Source organism: Mobula birostris, chromosome 5, assembly GCF_030028105.1.
Source record: "Mobula birostris isolate sMobBir1 chromosome 5, sMobBir1.hap1, whole genome shotgun sequence".
Lineage (NCBI taxonomy): Eukaryota > Metazoa > Chordata > Chondrichthyes > Myliobatiformes > Myliobatidae > Mobula > Mobula birostris.
Window position 1 is genome coordinate 55,104,327 of NC_092374.1, and position 18,265 is coordinate 55,122,591.

Below are 18,265 nucleotides of genomic sequence, written 5' to 3' on the forward strand. Positions count from 1 at the left end.
CCATTTCAAGTAAATTTTAAGCCTAATCCTTTGACCTCTTTATTTGGTATTGTTGGAGGAAAGGATATTATTTTGGAGAAATCTGATTGGCACATTTTGGCTTTTATTTCTCTTATGGGTAGGAGGGTGCTCTTGCTTAAATGGAGAGATGTGGTCCTGCCCACTCACGTTCAATGGCTGCGTGATGAGGTGTCATGTTTAAATTTAGAGAAGATTCGGTGTTCAATTTCTGAATCTAATCAAGACTTTCAAACATTGTGGTGTCCTTCTTTGAACTATTTTCAAAACCTTTGATTTGCCATTAAAGCACAGATGATGGTTAATAATATACATTTTTTTCTTTACTAATCAGCTTCGGTCTTGGTAGTGGGTTAGTTTTTTTTCCATATAATAAATTTACTATATTTCAATATTATGAATTAATCAATTTGTATGAATATAGAGTAAGGAGTTTGTATGTGCGATTCAGTATAATGTATTTGATATGTTTCTTTTTTCTTGAATTCTGTATTCTCCTATGTAGAAAATTAATAAAAATATTGAAAAAGAGATGGAAGAAAACCTATGTATATCTTATAGCACAATCTACTCAACAACCTTATATTGCTGCTTCAGGGTTAATTTATGCTCTTTGCAGCAGCATATACCTGGGTGACTAATAGAGGGGCAGTGTGCCAAAATTACCTCATTCACTCAACTAAAGCTGCCTTTGAAAAATGACCATGGACAGTTATGTCTTAAAGTCATTTGTTCTTCTCATTTTCTAGCAGTATTATCTACAATATCTTCTTGCAGGATCAATATACCAAGCATTAAACTTGAGATGAATGTGGTGCTTTTATTTTGAAAATCTGACTATTTTAAGGGAAATTTAATCAAAGATATTAGAAGGGAAAATTGTAAGGAGGGATTACAAATAAATATGACAGAAAAGGATAGAGAAGCAAAACCACTAATTATTACTTTGTGGCTTTTGTGGTTGGTGTTCAGATGTTCATAAACGAGCACTTGAGGTTATTTTGGCAAAGATACATTTATTTAAGCAATAATGGACATATGCATGCACTTTATTGCAAAGTTAATGTTGAAGCCATCAATTTGTCATGGATGCTGCATTCTCGATTTACCGTGGCTACGTCCATCAAGTCTGCTATTCAGTTCAACCATATTTCAAGGACTGTTTACACTTAAGCTGTTTTATTAAGTGTTGATTTATGTTAGAATACTCTGCCAAATGCTGCAATGTTTGTATTGATGTTGCTTATTAATACTGAAGCAATACAATTTAACGAAAGGAAGATATTTTTAATTGACCATCTGAGTATGTTTCAGTATGTAAGAACAGTGACAGGGGGGATGCCTCATGATTTGTACATAAATCATATTTACCAACCACCACAGATATTTATGCATTTTGACAATTTCTGTGTAGGGACAAAATAACTAATTTATTGGATTTTCAAATAATATAGGACACCATCAATAAGGATACATATTGTGGATTAATTGAATCATACAGCACAAAAATGGGCTCTTAGACCACCACATCCACACCAACCATAGTACATTCTAAACTAATCCATTTGTTTCCATGGGATTTTGGAAGTTTCTCAGTCTCCTTCTCTTTTATGTGATGAAACTTTGCATCAGTGGTGTTTGAAGACACACACTATCTGAAGACCAAAGGCAATCCCAGTCAGAACCCTTGACAATTCAATTGTGTCCTTCTCCTCTAATTCACACTATATCAACAATATTGCATTTGTCTTCTTTGAATGAAATGAGTTCTGCGGCCTTAAAATGATTCACAAAATTGATTGTAAATAATGTGTAGTTTCTTTTCCCTTTAAGTTGATATATCATTATTATGCCTGCTTGTTTTACTTATAAATCACTATAATGAACAACTTAAGTCATCTATCAGTTCCATGAAGGAAGTCTGTTAAAATAATGGAGAAAATTCAACCTTGGAAAGTTTCATGGAAATGTTCTGATTCCAGATTCAAACCAAATGATGCATGCTATTAGAGAATGGAGGAGAACATTCATCCCAATGATTCTCTATTAGCTTCCCATTATTTTCCAGTATCCTTGCAATTTTTTTTGTTAAGCATTTAACTGATTTCTCTGTTGGTTTGCAACACTTGCTGACAGAAGATCGGATAATTATGGAAAAGGATTTTGACTCATTTTTTAAAAAACCTACAGGAATGTTAGCTGTTTTACATATAGTTGAACTCTTAAGCTCTTCTGATCTCAATGTTTAGCAGCTACGTGTCATCACCACTAAAGCAGTCAAGACTCCCATAGCAATGCACATGGAACACAGTAACAGTGTGATCAATGATGCTGTTGTGAACTCTTGTTTATCCTACAGTTAATGAAGCAATAGGAGCCACATTAGGATTCTCATCACAACCAGAGCCTCATTATGTTTTGGAGTGGGGAGGGGAAGTGGTATTCACTTCTGTAAAGGCAAGTATAGGCCAAGTTCATGTTTTGATTTCTCACCAACAGTTCTACGGGGCGAAAGGCTTTGATGATCAGTGGTGTGCTAACAGTATGGATCTGTATGTGTACATATCGAGACAAAGAGTGACAGGAATTTTGCCCACCTGCTGCTGGTGTAAAAAGGCTGGGTCCCTTGAGCTGAGTCCCACAAATTGCCGGTTGGCAGGGGGTGTACCTGAACCTGTATAGGCTGGTCAGAAATAATGAGAAGTTAGCATCAATTCAACAGAAAAACAGACCTTTTATAATCTGTTATATACACACCTTTCATTGCATTATTAAAGCAAACTGTTGTATATGGCAAATTTCTCAGATACCGAGGCAAAATATAGTTTTAAGTTGAAGATAAAGTAGAAGTCGTCAAAGTATTCAGTGAGTTAGCTAGCTCTACAGATATTCCTTGTATTTCCAAGATCTGCAGTAATTTTTTTTGGGCTTTAAGAAAATGCTCTGCAAAAATTAACAACTGTATGCCTATCTCAATAGTAGGGGTAAAACAGCTTAAGTGTTGCTCCTGGCAATACTAACAGAAGAATTTATTCAACGAGACATTTGATTGTCTGTCTTTTTAAGAGAAGACATTAATTTTCTTTAATGAGTTAACATCTGCTAAATGAAATCATATACAGTGGAATACAATGTAATCAGTGCAATACTTAAGTCTAACAAAATTAACCTTTTTTCTTTGTAATGCATTCTGGTGTGATTCTGAAGATTGCTCTATGGCCTAGATTTCAATGGATGTTATCATGCTTTTATTACTGCCAAATCGAATTAGCAAATTTCAGTACATTTTTGGCTTTTGGTTCTCAGAACATAGGGAATGGTCCAATCCAACCACTAAAGGTTAAATAAATTGCCTAACAGTTTGATCAAACTGCTGGAGACATGCCATCAAAGTGGAGCAAGGAACATCTCTTCTTTCAGGAAAACCATCTTTATGAATAAACTGACAGCTGTAATATTTTTAAGGATGGAAAACATGGGCATTTGTACATAAAATTTGTGATCGCAATGAAAAACAGCATGAACTCAACATTTGAACAAAAGCCTGCTTAGAAATTTATCTCCAGCCATTTTGTGGTGCTTGGTTGCAGATGCACATTCCATTATATTTTCCAAAATTAATTTGATTACTTTAAATAGCCTGTATGTTCTAATGCAGTAGGGAAAACTGTTACCATTGAATCATGCAGCTTTACTGAAGCAGGGATACATTTCTGAGTAATCACTCCAGGAATGAAAGGGTTATCATAGGGGGAACATTTGATGGCTCTGGGTCTGTACTTGCTGGAATTTAGAAGGATGAGAAGGGATCTCACTGAAACCTTTCAAATGTTGAAAGGCCTAGACAAAGTAGATATGGAAGAGATGTTTCCCATGGTGGGGGAGTCGAGAACAAGAGAGCACAGCCTCAGGATAGAGGGGCATCTATTTAAGCAGAGGTGCAGGGATATTTCTTTAGCCAGAGGCTGGTGAATTTGTAGAATTTACAACCATAGGCAGTTGTGTAGGCCAGTTCATTGGGTGCATTTAAGACAGAGCTTGGTAGATTCTTGACTGGACACGACATCAAAGCTTATGGGGAAAAGGCTGGAGAATGGTGCTGAGGAGAAGAAAAAAGGTTCAGCTATGATTTAATGGCGGAGCAGACTCGATGGGCCAAATGGCCTAATTCTGCTCCTATCTCTTATGATTTGAAGATTTGGTTGAATGTCACATACAACAGGAAGGGGAACAAATCACCTGTCATGATCATCTTTCTTTTATACTTATAATCTTTGATTAGTTTATGATTTTGGACTTCACCTGCCTTTTCAGGTTTAATTGGCGGTTTTACATCAAAGTACATTTCCAAAAGGTTTTGGTGCACAAAATGCTGAAGCAAAATAAATGGGTATTGCAAAGGCTACGGAGTACTGCTTATCAAAAATGACTGCACTTCAATACAAATTAGCATTGCAAAACCTTCTATTCCGATTGTAAATTTGAGCGGAGTTTCTGGTTTTTCTACACTTCTGCTTTTCTATCCCACTCTAATTATCCTCAACTTACCACCTGTTCAGTAAAGTTTAAAGTTAAATGGTACAAATGTTTCATCTATGTTTAATACAAGCTCCAAGGTACAACCAGCTTATGTAATAATTCTGATGTTTCAACTCTACCTGACCTTTCTTTTATTGCTTTGTTCATCTGATTCCCACTTTCCTTAACTTGTACCATTAACAATTTTATCATTCAATTGCTCCTGCTTCTATCCCTACTCTAGAGGCCATGTTCTTCCTGCTCCTTTTTCTGCATATTGAAGCTTGCTTTCTCTCTTATCTTTTCTACTTCTGATGAGAGATTACTGATCTGGAATGCTTCTTTTGTCTTTTCCTAACCTGCTAAGTGATTTCTAGCAGTTTCTCTTTTTCCCTTACTAAAGCTGTTTGCTCTATGATTTATGAAAGATTAGCTTTATTTGTCACATGTACACTGAAGCATACAGTGAAATGTGCTGTTAGCACCAAATCAAATCAAATCAGTGAGGATGTTGCAGGGCAGCTGGCAAGTGTTGCCACCCTTCTGTCACCAGCATAGTATGCCCACAACACACTAACCCTAACCATACATTTCTGGAATGTGGGAGGAAACTGGAGCACCCAGAGGAAACCCACACAGTTACAAGGAGAATGTACAAGCTCCTTACAGATACTTGCAGGAATCGAACCCCAATCTTACAACTGGCTCTGTAAACAATTGTGCTAACTGCTACGACACAATGCTACCCCTGTAGCTAGTTTGAATGTAAAAATAAAATTGAAATCTAGAAGAAAATCACATTTTGGAATAGTGAGACTAATTTTATTTTATGGTTACTGATTTTAGCTTTTGGAACCAAGTTATTTATCCTGTCCTTTCCTTCCTTTGCTGGAGCAGAGTCTGTGGCTGCTAAATGGCTCCAGGTACCTTGCTAGATAGCTAACGTTATTGAAAAGCTCTGGATTCGAAGTGTTGGCAAATGGTTCAGTCACAGGTTCTGGCTTTATCTTGTCTTCACCCAAAACCAAAGATCAGAGAGTGGCAGTGAGGAGAATGACCCATGGCAAATATTAGCTCTCCTAACCAGGAACACTGAGGTCAATTGTAAAAGCCACTACCCTACTATTGTGTGATTAACTAACTAAACACAGATGGAGGATTAAACTGAGGGCTTTTGCAACTGAGCTGGTGCTATTCAGCTACTCACTATGTAAGCCTGGAAAACCACTGGGGAATCTCTGCTGCTTTTACACTGTCTTTATTAAGAAATGGACAAATTTGCTCAAACCATAAGTGCATGGTCAGCCACAAATAAAACTTTTTAATTGATTTTGAAATGAAAATCATTCTGTAAGAATACATGTTACAAATTTCAACAGTATAGCTGTCCCAATAAAGTTCATGACAGATGCTTTGGGTTAAGGAAAAAATATGCAGGTACAGCATTCATTGTAAGCTCACCTTTAATTCTTGGGCTCAGGACAACTACCTGTACTTTATACGTGACCAGACACGGGTCTGAACAGCTGAGAAGCTGCAAAGCCACAGCAAATCAATTAGTACACAAGTCGCAGCTGTCTGGAGGTTTTCTCAAAAGAAGACATTGTTCTCTTATTTCATTGCTGACAGTCTCCCACGGAACCCATTAGTGAGCCTTTGTTAACTTCATCCAGACAGAGATACAGAACACAGTGTGGCAGTTTAACCACAGTACTTGGGAAAAAGATGATCTATCTCAGCACGTTCCAGCACATCTGATTTTCATCATTAATACAGTCTGCGACTGCTCTCTTGAAATTTGCTGTGGTCAGTCAAAGCTCATAATACCGTTTCAATTGTAGGTTGCAGCTGCCACAAACCAAATTTTCTGGAATAATTTATTATTACCGTAAAATCAAAAGTTCGAGTATAATTATATCTCCATCCAATGCAATTCTTTATTTTGAAGGAGCTGATAAGTTAACGGTCAAATAAGCGGACCTTTACTGAAATTCATAAGTTCACAAGAATTAGCCCTCTTCATCAAATTGGCTGTGTAAAATTATTGCCACTCTATTGTGTTTGCATATTTTAGGTTCTGTTTTAATAATGCAAATGAGAGAGAAAAGCACAAAAGGCAAGAAACAAACTCATTTAACTAAGCGCGTGTAACTCAGCAAAAATACTTCTACAAGATATTATATTAGTTACCTCATGAATGTGAATTCTATTCCTGCATCAGGAATTTATAACCACAGGGTAACACCTCATCTAACTTAATGGTACTTACTGGATGATGGGGATGATGATGCCTCACCTTCGGTTGATGTAGTGATGGGTTTAGTGTCTGAAGACATGGCCAGGGTCACCGGTCTGGACATGCCATGATGGGGTGAGGGAGCCAGTACTGATGTAAAATGACCAGGCACTTTGCCCACTACTTGACCACTACTATTTGGCTGTGGAAAGGAACACAAGAACGCAAATCAGTATTCCCTCTTCATAGCTTTGAACATTGGAAATCTTTATTTTTAAACTTCAAAATTTAAGCCATCGAAAACATTTTGGAACAAGAATCCAATATTAGTAACAAGTGTCGAACATTCTTATATACACAGTTTTACCTATGATAACTCATATAGAATTTGCTGTGATCTGTTCATGCTAGTGGTCAGGTTCCACTTAAACCTCTTCCCAACCATCCCCATTTACATTTCCCAGTGTAACCTTCTATCCTTCCCTCACTTATATCCTTGCACAACAATCAATCCTTCCGAGGAACAGCATATTTGGGGAGGAAAGGGATTACCAATGTTTCGGATTGCAACCCAGCATCAGAACTGAGTATTCATATTTACTCTGTTTTCACTATTCCCTTAACTTAATCTAAATTATTTACTTCAATCACTTCCAGTGAGAGTGAGTTTCACATGATAAAAACTTTCCTTCAGCATTCTATATTGAATTGATCACTTGTCTGAAAACTTGTTCCTATTTTTCTCCCTTCATGTGTTTTAAAGATTTCTGTAAACCTATTTGCATAATTACCTCTATTTTCCCAAATAAGTTGTGACTTATTACTTGCAACCTTTTGACCTCCTACCCTATGGGACGTTCTTCTAGACTCCATGTAAATACAAACTGTTGTGCTGTTGAAATCCTGATTTTAGCATATTTACACATGTACACAGGAGCAGACTTTCCAGGAGAAATGGCAGCAAATATAAGCATTCAGCATAACTACAACACAAAACTACCAGAATTTCTGTTATCAGTACTCCTCTGTTTTCCAACTTTTTTTCCGGCATGATCAACAAAATCAACGTTCTGACAAGTAATTAAATTATTCGTAAGCCCTTCATATTGTAAGATGTCTCAAATGCAATCTTTTGATGCACCATGTGTAGGGAGTTTTTAAACTAAAATGAACAAGTAGTATTTCCCGCAAATCCTAATTTTATGTCCATAGTTGGTAACTTCCTCAGACAAATGTTTCAACGTGTAATGAATTTTAAAACAGTTTATGTCTTTGCTGCCAAATGTTGCTGTGGTATTCCAACTTGTACCTTTAACTTTATGCGTACTCTCCAAACCTTATGTCACCCCCTGTAAATGTTTAACATATTGATTAAAGTTTGTGCTATTTTGTTGATATTTTATGATTCCTGGAATCATACAAAGATACATTCTACTCCCAGCCCATTTTAATGCTCGACTCACACAGTATGTCTATTAACATTCAACAAAATAATGTTCAAACAGTACTGTTCTCATAACTTCAGAACTAAGGCATCCAACATATATCCTTTGGGATATGAACGTTGGATTTTCAGAAGGCTGCAATTTATTATGGGGAATGATAAATGTGTGGAATTAAGCTAGCAATTCCAGCATGTGGAACGTTTATAGCAAAACCTATTTGTGTTAAAATAATAGCACCTGATAAGCAAGATCGCTTTTGGAACAAAGGATTTAAAAGAGGAAACTTGGATATAGGTTCATCCAAATGAACTACACTGTTAAAGACTTTATGCTTACTCTTGTGAAAGTAGTCCATTTGCCTACTCAAAAGTTGTATGCATTTGCTTTGCAACAAATTGCTTGACTCACTTCTCTATATTATTTGGAATGTTGCTTTTATTACGTCTGATATGGCAATCCATATCATATTAAACATTTCTGCAAACCTATTAAACTTTTTTTCTTCTTTCACTAATGGCAGCAAACATACTCTCAAGGAAGAGTTATTTTGTTAGCAACCATTATGGACATCTTGCTTTTTCAAACATAATTTGATCTGTGAATTTTGTGCTTTGGCTAATCCTTACAAGACCAATTTCCCCCAAACCCATTCAAGTAGTTGAAAAGTCGAATATTGTTCTTCATAGTTTAGTATCTCCCCTTTACCCTGAAGTGCCACTTACTGGCTATCATTGAAACAAGCTGTTCGGTGAAGATAGTAATTGTAGAATTTATCTAAAGCAAACTGACTGCTCTCTTCTCTATACAGCATGATCCTCAGAACCTCAGCAAAATACATTACAGTTTAGACATAAGACATTTAAATATGTTAAAGAATTAGCTCTGGATTTCTGCAGTTTTTGGGATTTTTGGTAGAAGAATTATGACAGCTTCCTTCCTTGGAGAGGGTGCAAGAGGGAAAGAGGGTCAGAGCTAATGAGTAGTGTATTTTTTGCAGCTTGTTTTCAAAAGTGACGGCATCAATTTATTCTCTAGATTCTGCAATGTGTGCTTTAGAATAGGATGCACAATGCAGACTATTTACCAAATACTCATGAACTCTTTCTTGATTTGTGGAAGTAACACCTGATTCCATAAAACAGGATGTATTTATTAATAAAACTACATTAATAATTTTCTCGCTTTTTCCATTATCATTTGTAATACAAGAGTTACTGAATGAAACTTCTTAACATGTGAACACCATCTGCTTCATTTTTATTTCTTCAAAAATGTAATCCTACCCAGACTGTTGCAATAACAATGACTAAAGTTTACAAGGCTCAGTGACTTAATTTCGAGCTAATTTATGAAATATTTTAATAAACATTAAAAGGAAATGAGAAAACTTTAGTTGGAGCAATGAATCCAAGGGCAATGGGCTATTTAATGATTAAAATATTTAACCCATCCTTCATAATTTCCTTCTGTCATTCCGTCCACATTCATCTTGTACACTAGTATGGAATAGGCCCAACAGGCTACTTAACCCTTCCAGGACTGCAAAATATTAGACAAAATCTAACATACGTTTTTCAGTAAATGTTACATCATGAAATATAATTAAATTTAGGATAAATCTCAAATAAATTAATCAGTCAGAAAAAAATCAATTTGTAATAGCTGAGACAGATATGCATTATTTTGCATAGAAGTAAATCGAACTTGTAGCATTAAGAATTTTTTTCTATCACTAATGTGAAATGCAAATAGAGTTTAATGTGGAGGTATGTGAAATGATCCATACTGGTAGGAAGAAAAGAAAAGCAAAATATTACTTAGATGGTGTAAGATGAATGCACAAGTATAGCAAGTAATCAGAAAGGCAAATGAGTTGTTGGTTGTCATTGGAAGGAGACAGGTAAAAGAACAGGGCAGCATTATACAGAGCTGTGGTGAGGAGAATCATGTACAATTTTGTCTCCTTTTTTCCAGGAAAACTTATTTGGAAAACAAAGATTCATAAAGGAAAGTTTAAGCAGATTAGACCTATATTGTTTGGAAATTTGAAGCATGAAAGGATTTTTTTTAAACATATAAGTATTTAAGGGGCCTTGACAGATTAGACACAAAGTATTTTCTCTCTGGTGAAAGGGAATATAGACCTAGGGACTATAGCTTGGACATAAGGGGTTTCACATTTTATACCGTTAAAGAAGGAAGCTCTTCTCTAGTCATTTATGAACCTCTGTAATTCTCTACCCAAGAACAACATGGAGGCTAATTCACTAGTACATCTAAAGCTGAGATAGACTGTCAATCTTTAGGATATTAGGTAGAAAAGAGCAGATGAAGCCAAAGAGTAGGCCAGGCAAGAAGACTTTGAATGGCAGTGCAGGTCCCAGAGAACATACTACTTACTATGGTTCCAACTTTTACCAGGAAAGAAAGTAACATATGGTATAAGCCCTTTCCTCTTTATAGATTAACTCCACCTATACAGAGTCCTGTCATATGCCCTCTCTTGCCTAGAAGACATTTATCTGTGAGCTTCAAGACTCACCCCTTTTTAGGTTTATTGGCCACTATTGAAAAAAAATCATCTTGATCTGTACTGCCACCAATCCCATTCTTGTACATCGATAATCTCCCCATTCTTATATGTCGCTAACCTTCCCTTCTTTGTACATTCTTGCATCACCCTCTATGTCCTGTTAATTTAAATGTTCCCCAAAGTGAAAATTGTTCAGAAGCAGTCAAAGTGCTCCAGGTTCAAATGGTTTAGGGCACAGACAACGCTATCAGATTATAACCAAGCAGCTTGCTGTTACATCACAAATAATGCATATTATAACATCAAGAAATTACAAAATACAACTGCCACCAAGAGCAGTTGCACTGCACTGAAGTGCTTACACCAATGAATTTTGAGAGTTGAGAATATGGAATACTAGAAATAGTGTGTTCAAAGGACAAAGGTGAATTGGAGAGGAACAGTAATCCAGATTGAAAAGAAAGGGAGGGAAAGGAGGGGGAATTAGTAATTAAAAATAGGAGTGCAATAACCTAGAGTAGATAGCAGAAAGAAACAGTCCGCAAGAAAATGAATCTCATGGTTGAATACGGCGACATATATGTACTTTGATAATAAATTTACTTTGAACTTTGAAGAAGCAGAGAGAATGGAGAGAACTGCATTCAGGAGTTAGAGGAAGAAGGATACCATTAATTTAGAGTAATAAGGAAGAAATGTTCCAGAACAGGAAGGAGGCAAACAGGAATCTAGGAAAGAAACAGCCAATTCTGCAGTCTCACATTAACTTCCAGAGTCCTGCATTCATCCCTGTCACATCTGTACAGCAAAGACAGCTATGTCTAACTATTGTTTATTGACTATAGCTCTGACTTCAATACTATAATTCTAAACAAACTCATCATCAAATTCCAAGACAATGAGACATAGACATAGGAGCAAAGATAGGCCTTTTGGCCCATTAAGTCTGTTTTGCTATTCCATCATGGCTGATTTATTATCCCTCTGAACCCCATTCTCCGACCTTCTCTCCGTAACCTTTGACATCCTGACTAATAAAGAATCAATCAATCCCCGCTTTAAATATACCCAGCAACTTGGCCTCCACAGCCACCTATGGCAAAGAATTTGACAGATGCACTATCCTTTGGCTAAAGAAATTCTTCCTCATTTCTATTCTAAATGGATAATCCTCTATCTTGAGGCTATGCCCTTTGGTCCTGGACTTCTCCCCTATAAGAAACATCCTCTCTATCTAGGTCTTCCAATATTCAATAGGTCTCATTAACATCCCCCCTCATTCTGTTTAACTTCAGCAAGCACAGGCCCAGACCCGTCAAATGCGTCTCATACATTATGCCTTTCGTTCCTGGTATCATTCTTGTGCTCCTTCCCTGGACCCTCTCCAATGCTAGCACACCTTTCTCTCAATAAGGGGCCCTGCACTATTCACAATACTCCAAGTATGGTCTGATCAATGCCTTATAAATCCTCAGAATCACAATCTAGTCCTCTCGAAATGAATGCGAACATTGGATTTGCCTTCCTCATCACTGATTCAACATGTAAATTAACCTTTAAGGAATTCTGCACCAGTACTCTCAGCTCCCTTTGCACCTCTGATTTTTGAATTTTCTCCCCATTTAGAAAAAAACTATTCACCTTTATTCCTTCCATCAAAGTGAAGTGTATTTCAATTCACTGTCTAAGGAACTTACCTGATGAACAGTAGGCAAGACAAGCTTTTCAAGGTGCCTTGGTATGTGTCAATAATAATAATAAACCATTACGTAGCATTCCAGTGAGGGAAGGAAGATGGAAACAAGAGTCTAACAAGGGAAGGTGAATGAACAGCATTTCAGAGTAAGAAGGAGATGGGCACCAGTGATCTGGAATGTGAAAGAGCAGGTGATCAGTATTCTAGAAGAGGGAAGGATGGGAGCAGCAGTTTCTTTTCAAAGTCTTTTTTTAGCATGTCACATGGGTCAGTCAGCCATTCTCATCTGGCACATGGTGTCAGGATCTGTCTCCTTTCGGATTAACTGGACGTGATATGAACGTTCCTGATTCGAACCATTTCTTTTACAAGGCCGAGTGGCTAGCTCGACGCTCAAACCGGCATGAATGGAAAGCATGCTCGGGAAGTGGCCTGACTTGGATTTGAACTCAGGAGCCTTTGCTCCGAAGTCCGGCGCTGATGCCATTGCGCCACCAGCCGGCCCCTTTTCAAAGTGGGAAGCAAAGAAGTAACAATAATCCAAGGAACGTAGGGAATGGAGAGAAGCAATAATCAAGAAAGGGGAGCATGGCTGAAGATAGGTAAAATGATTCTGCCAAACTGGAATGAGAGTATGAAGAGATTTGAGAGGAATATATGGGCCTGAATATGAACAAATGATCTGAATAGGGGCATTGTTGGTGGAAGGTAGGCAGATCCTTCATTGAGGCATTTTAGGAACAGTTGAAGAGGTGGTCTATCACACACGTTTTGCTGCTCTGAAAGTGAGTCAGACTAAAGACAAACAAGAACCTTTTAAGCCATGGATTTAAATGATCAATGTAAACTAACAACACAAGTAAATTCCAAAACTTTGGCAGCTGCTGTGAGAAGTGTAGAGATCCTTAAACCTTTCACTCTTTGTGCAAGTTCAGACAAGTAACCTGGGTGTTCAAACACACAAAACGCTGGAGAAAGCAGTATCCATTGGAGGGAAAAGGACAGTCGATGTTTGAGGTTGAGACCCTTCAGGGAGAAAGGATATGGCCAGTTTAAAAGTGGGGGGGGGGGAGTAGGAGGAGTTAGAATAGGAATTGGTGGGTGACAGGTGCATCCAATTGACAGGACAATGATAATCAGGTGAGGGAGGGGGAAAATGGGAATCATGTCAGAAATTGGGAGGTGATAGGTGGAAAAAATGACTGAGGCCTGAAAAAAATGGAATCTGAAAGGTGAGGACAGTGAACCATGGAATAAAGGGAACATGAGAAGAGGAACTGGAGGGAGAATATGTGAGTGATGGGCAGATCAAGGGGAAGGTAAGGGGAAAGCGGTGGGATAAGGGAAAAAGGAAAGAAAGGGAAGTGGTTACCAGAAGCTAGAGAAAATGATGTTCATGATGTCAGGTTGGAAACTACCAACGATGTGTGTACATAAAGACTCCAAGACACACTACCTCACATCCCACTATGAAACTCCACCACCTTTGAGAAATTACGTATGTATTTATAAACGGACAGAAAAACAGTGCCACGTGTACTTGCATGTGATTTTCTGCTTTAGAGTCAGTTTTTAATGATGTAGTAAAATAAATAAGTTACACAGTAGGTCTTTGGCCAGTACTTCCAGCTCAATTATTGTAAAAAAAGATGGCCTTTCAATTGTCAAAAATTAACATTTCAGCATTAACTCACCTGGCTTGTTTGTGGATTGGATGGCCCGCAGCCTAGTTGTACAAAGTTCTTTGCTGTGTCCTGAGGGGTAAGATGCGGTGGGTATCTGATTGTAGGATGCGAGAAGTAACTACTGGGAGCAGGAGGGAGAATGGAAGAGGCTGAAAAATGTAGCGGAGATGGAGAAGGTGGGCTTCTCGTTGAGATGACTAGAAACAGAAAAGAAAAGGTTAAAAAAAATTGTGTATTTCCTTTATACCATTGGCCTTATCTGTACATCTCATATTTTCAGTTCCTGTAACAGTGAATATTATTTCTGTGCATAATATAAGCTTAGTAATGGCTTCTGTATACTGCAAAGAAGGATAAAGACTTAAGGAATTATAGCTCAGTGCAGAATTTTTTCTAAGTAAACCCCAGCACCCAATCTAATTTTCTATTACCATCGTGGTTTGTAATCAGTTTAACAGTTTGGCTGTTGTGATTGTTTGAGCCTGTTAATTCAAAGTGTACTGTTCCCTTTGATGGATATTGCTGGAGCACACTTATTTGTCCTTTTTGCAGAGCTCTTTCAGAGGAAAAGTACTCCGAAGAGAATAATTCAATTACTACCTTGGAAAAACACAGATACCATTCATGAAGAACTATATGCATGCTGAACTTCAAGATTTTTTTTTCTTTTTAAGATCAAGAACATTATACTACCATTAATGGTTCTACCATTAGTAAGCATGAATATTGAATCCTATGGGAAAACAAGCCATTGTATTTAAAATTTTTCATTAGTTATATTTATTATTGTGTCAATGTGTAGAGAGACAATGCAAGCTGATACAGATTTTTTCTGATGTTCCCTCTTCCTTATTGTTTTCTTTCAGCAAACATACTCTGCACGTTTCCAAGAATCCAACAGAAATTTATTCAACAGTTTGGCAAGACCAAAGAGGTAACAAATAGCCAGGTTCCCCCTCAAACTTCAATGTGCACTGCATAGCACAAAACAGAAGTAGATACCAAAGCAGCCACACTTTGAATACTGAGTGCACCCTCCAACTATGGTTTTGCACTGTGCAACAGCTAAAGTGGTCAAGTGAAATGTTCTTGGTTGAAATGAAATCTCCCCAACCTGGTTTAGTAATGTAATGTGCATCATCAAAAGGATCCTGAAAGGATGGTGCATCAACTGTATTTTCCAATTTGTTTGCATTTATTTAAATCACAGATAAAGTATGAATTGAATTACCACTGTGTCCTGGGATGCCAGGGTGATGATGCGGTGGGAAAGTACTCAGTCGTGGTGATGAACCTTGTGGAGATGTGGGGTCACTATATATTGGCTTCTCGGGCTTCTTCATTGTAGGAGATGACATTTCTACCAAGTCATAGATAGAAATATGAAAACAGGTAAATACTTATATACAGGTGTATTAGGCCACTCTAGAAAGGTGTATTGTTTCAGTACAACTTTGCCAGTATCTCTGGAGAACCCGCTATTACCACTTTTGGGTCAGTTGCTGTCAATCACCTGTGCGTGTAATGGCCCAAAGCCAAACAAAAAAATAGCAGAGAAATATGGTTAATAAATGGGATCATTCTTAAGATGCAAAAACTATTATTTGCTTACTCTTCTCACCCTAACAATCCAGAATTATTCATCAGCAAACTAAAAGCAAAAGACACAGTAATAAAATTACTATAACCTTCAATGAAAATAATATTGCTGCTATTTCATCTTTTAACTCAAGAAAGGAATGAACAGATCATGGCATGTTGCATAATTACATCGAAGTGCAGCCAATTTAGGGAATATGTTAACCAATAAGGTCTCATGAACAACAATAAAATTATCTGACACCTTCCTTTCCAGTCCTGTAGAAGGGTCTCAGTCTGAAACATTGTCTGTTTATTTCCCTCTATAGATTCTGCCTGATTTCCTGAGTTCTCCAGAATTTTGTGTGTGTTGCATAAAATTTTCAGCACCTAAAGAATCATTTGTGTCTACCATTTGAAATTTGGTTTGTTAAAAAGCTCAGATAGACCAGAAACAGGTTTATGTCTTTTTTATTGTATATCATCAGAAAAACATCTGAATCGAAGTAAATGTGCTTTTACTACGATTATCATTTTACACACTAACTTGCTGACTGTGAAATTAGGGAGTTTAATGATTCATATCTGGCTTGTCCTCAATAAATTATTTTCAGTTCACTTACTGAAAGTTTGGAAATGCATACACGAAGGTAGAAATTCACTTGCACTGTAAAATAACATTGTACGGAGATCTTTGCCAGTTTGTCATTGTATTCTGTGTAATGATTTGTCCACCTAAAGAATGTGATCAAAGTATATTTCATGAAAACTTCCCATCAGAACCAGTAACTTCAGGAGGATCACACAGGATGCTAGTTTTAATACCATAAATCAATGAGTTGCTTTGCTATGTCTCCCTCCTTGCTGTGAAACGGGGACATCTCTTTTTCGCTTATTAGGGAGAGAGAGAGTCTGTGGTATGCTGAATACCGGGTGAATGAGTAGTCTTTGGATACTGTAAGTCTGTGTCTTATTGATGCTCTGCTGCACACTTGAGTGCTCAATGGGAGATGCCGATGCTTTTTTGCTGGTGGGGTGGGTGTTGTTGCTTTGCTGCTGCTTATGCGTGGGAGGGGAGAGCTGGGGGGGGGTGCTTTGGGGCACATTTAACTGTCATTCATCCTTTGGGGCACTCCTCTGATTTTGTGGATATTTCCGAAAAATAATTATTTCAGGATGTATATTGTAGACATTTCTTTGACATTAAATGTACCTATTGAAACCTATCTAAGATGTGCTCTGACTAGTAAAATGAATGGTCGATGCCTCAAAGTATTGAAGGAAGTCATTATGCAAGTTGAGGAACTCAAAATGGAAAAATAGAGTCAGATAGTGACTATGCACTCAACTTCTCAGAGGCAGATCTGAGCTTTCCTAAAGAAGAATGTTCCATGAAGCCAATCAGAATATGGCATTGGGAAAAGACATGGTCAAAGAAGTCAATGCAGACTGCTACCTCCTGCAAGTTCCTGGGTGTCAACATCTAAGAGGATCTATCATTGGGCCAATATTATGATGCAATCACAAAAAGCATGCCAGTGGCTATACTTCATTTGGAGTTTGAGGAGATTTCGTGTGTCACCCAAGACTTTTGCAAATTTGTAGAGATATATAATGGAGGGCATTCTAACTGACTGCATCACTGCATGGTATGAAAGCTCTAATGCACATGACCAAAGAAGGATGCAGACTCACGTTATAATTCAGTCTGCTCCAACACAGGCATAACCCTCCTCATCACCAATGACATCAACAGAAGGTGGTTCCTCAAGAACGTGGAATCCATCAGAAGTATTTATCACATGCATATCAATACTTACAGTGAAACGTATTGATTGTGTTAACAACCAACACAACCTGGGATGTGTTGAGGACAGCCTGCAAGAATCACCACAGGACCCTCACCATCCAGTACATGCCGTGTCCTCATTACTACCATCGGGGAAGAAGTACAGGAGCATGAAGACCCATATTCAATATTTTATGAACAACTTCCCTTCTACCATCAGATTTCTGAATGGTACAGGAACCCAAGAATGCTGCCTTGGTCTTCCTCACTCGCTAATTATTTATTTATATGTTTATTTGTTGTAGCTTTTATGTCTTTTTGTATCGTACTTTTACTTGTTTGTTTGTTGTAATTTTTATGTCATAAAATCTGTCGCAAAATAACAGATTGCATAACATTCTGTATGTCAGTGGTAATAAACATGATTCTGATTCTGATTCTGACCTAGGTCTAGTTCAAGAAGAAATTTAAGGGCCTTCCTTGTATAACCAAGATCAGAGCTACAGAAACATATCCCACATGTATGTGGCTAAACACATTTGCATTATTTACACAAATATTTTACATATCCTTTGTAATTCAACATTATATACTAATAATCTGATATATTTTTTAACATACTTCCATCTTTTTTGAAGAAAAAGGCAGTAAACAACAGCCAAATGTAGCAGCACTCTGTAAAGGACCTCTACAATGGTCAGAGTCTTCCAAAGGAAAGAGTACTTATGAATGTGAGCTTTGATTTAACGTGGAACATAGTAAGTTCA

At 37.4% G+C, this 18,265-nt stretch overlaps 1 protein-coding gene across 5 annotated transcripts in view; it reads right to left on the reverse strand.

Moving 5' to 3' along the window:
• LOC140197690 (nuclear factor 1 B-type-like) overlaps window positions 1-18,265 on the reverse strand; it is a 310,541-nt gene that overhangs the window by 69,832 nt on the left and 222,444 nt on the right. For 3 of the 5 annotated variants that reach the window (XM_072258024.1, XM_072258022.1, XM_072258026.1), the window contains exons 7-10: window positions 15,363-15,491; window positions 14,141-14,328; window positions 6,806-6,974; window positions 2,616-2,701 (exon numbers count right to left, since the gene is read on the reverse strand). In XM_072258024.1, coding sequence (XP_072114125.1) covers window positions 2,616-2,701; window positions 6,806-6,974; window positions 14,141-14,328; window positions 15,363-15,491 — 572 coding nt within the window. The remainder of the gene's footprint in view (window positions 1-2,615; window positions 2,702-6,805; window positions 6,975-14,140; window positions 14,329-15,362; window positions 15,492-18,265) is intronic. The other 2 variants (XM_072258023.1, XM_072258025.1) reach the window with 2 other exon arrangements.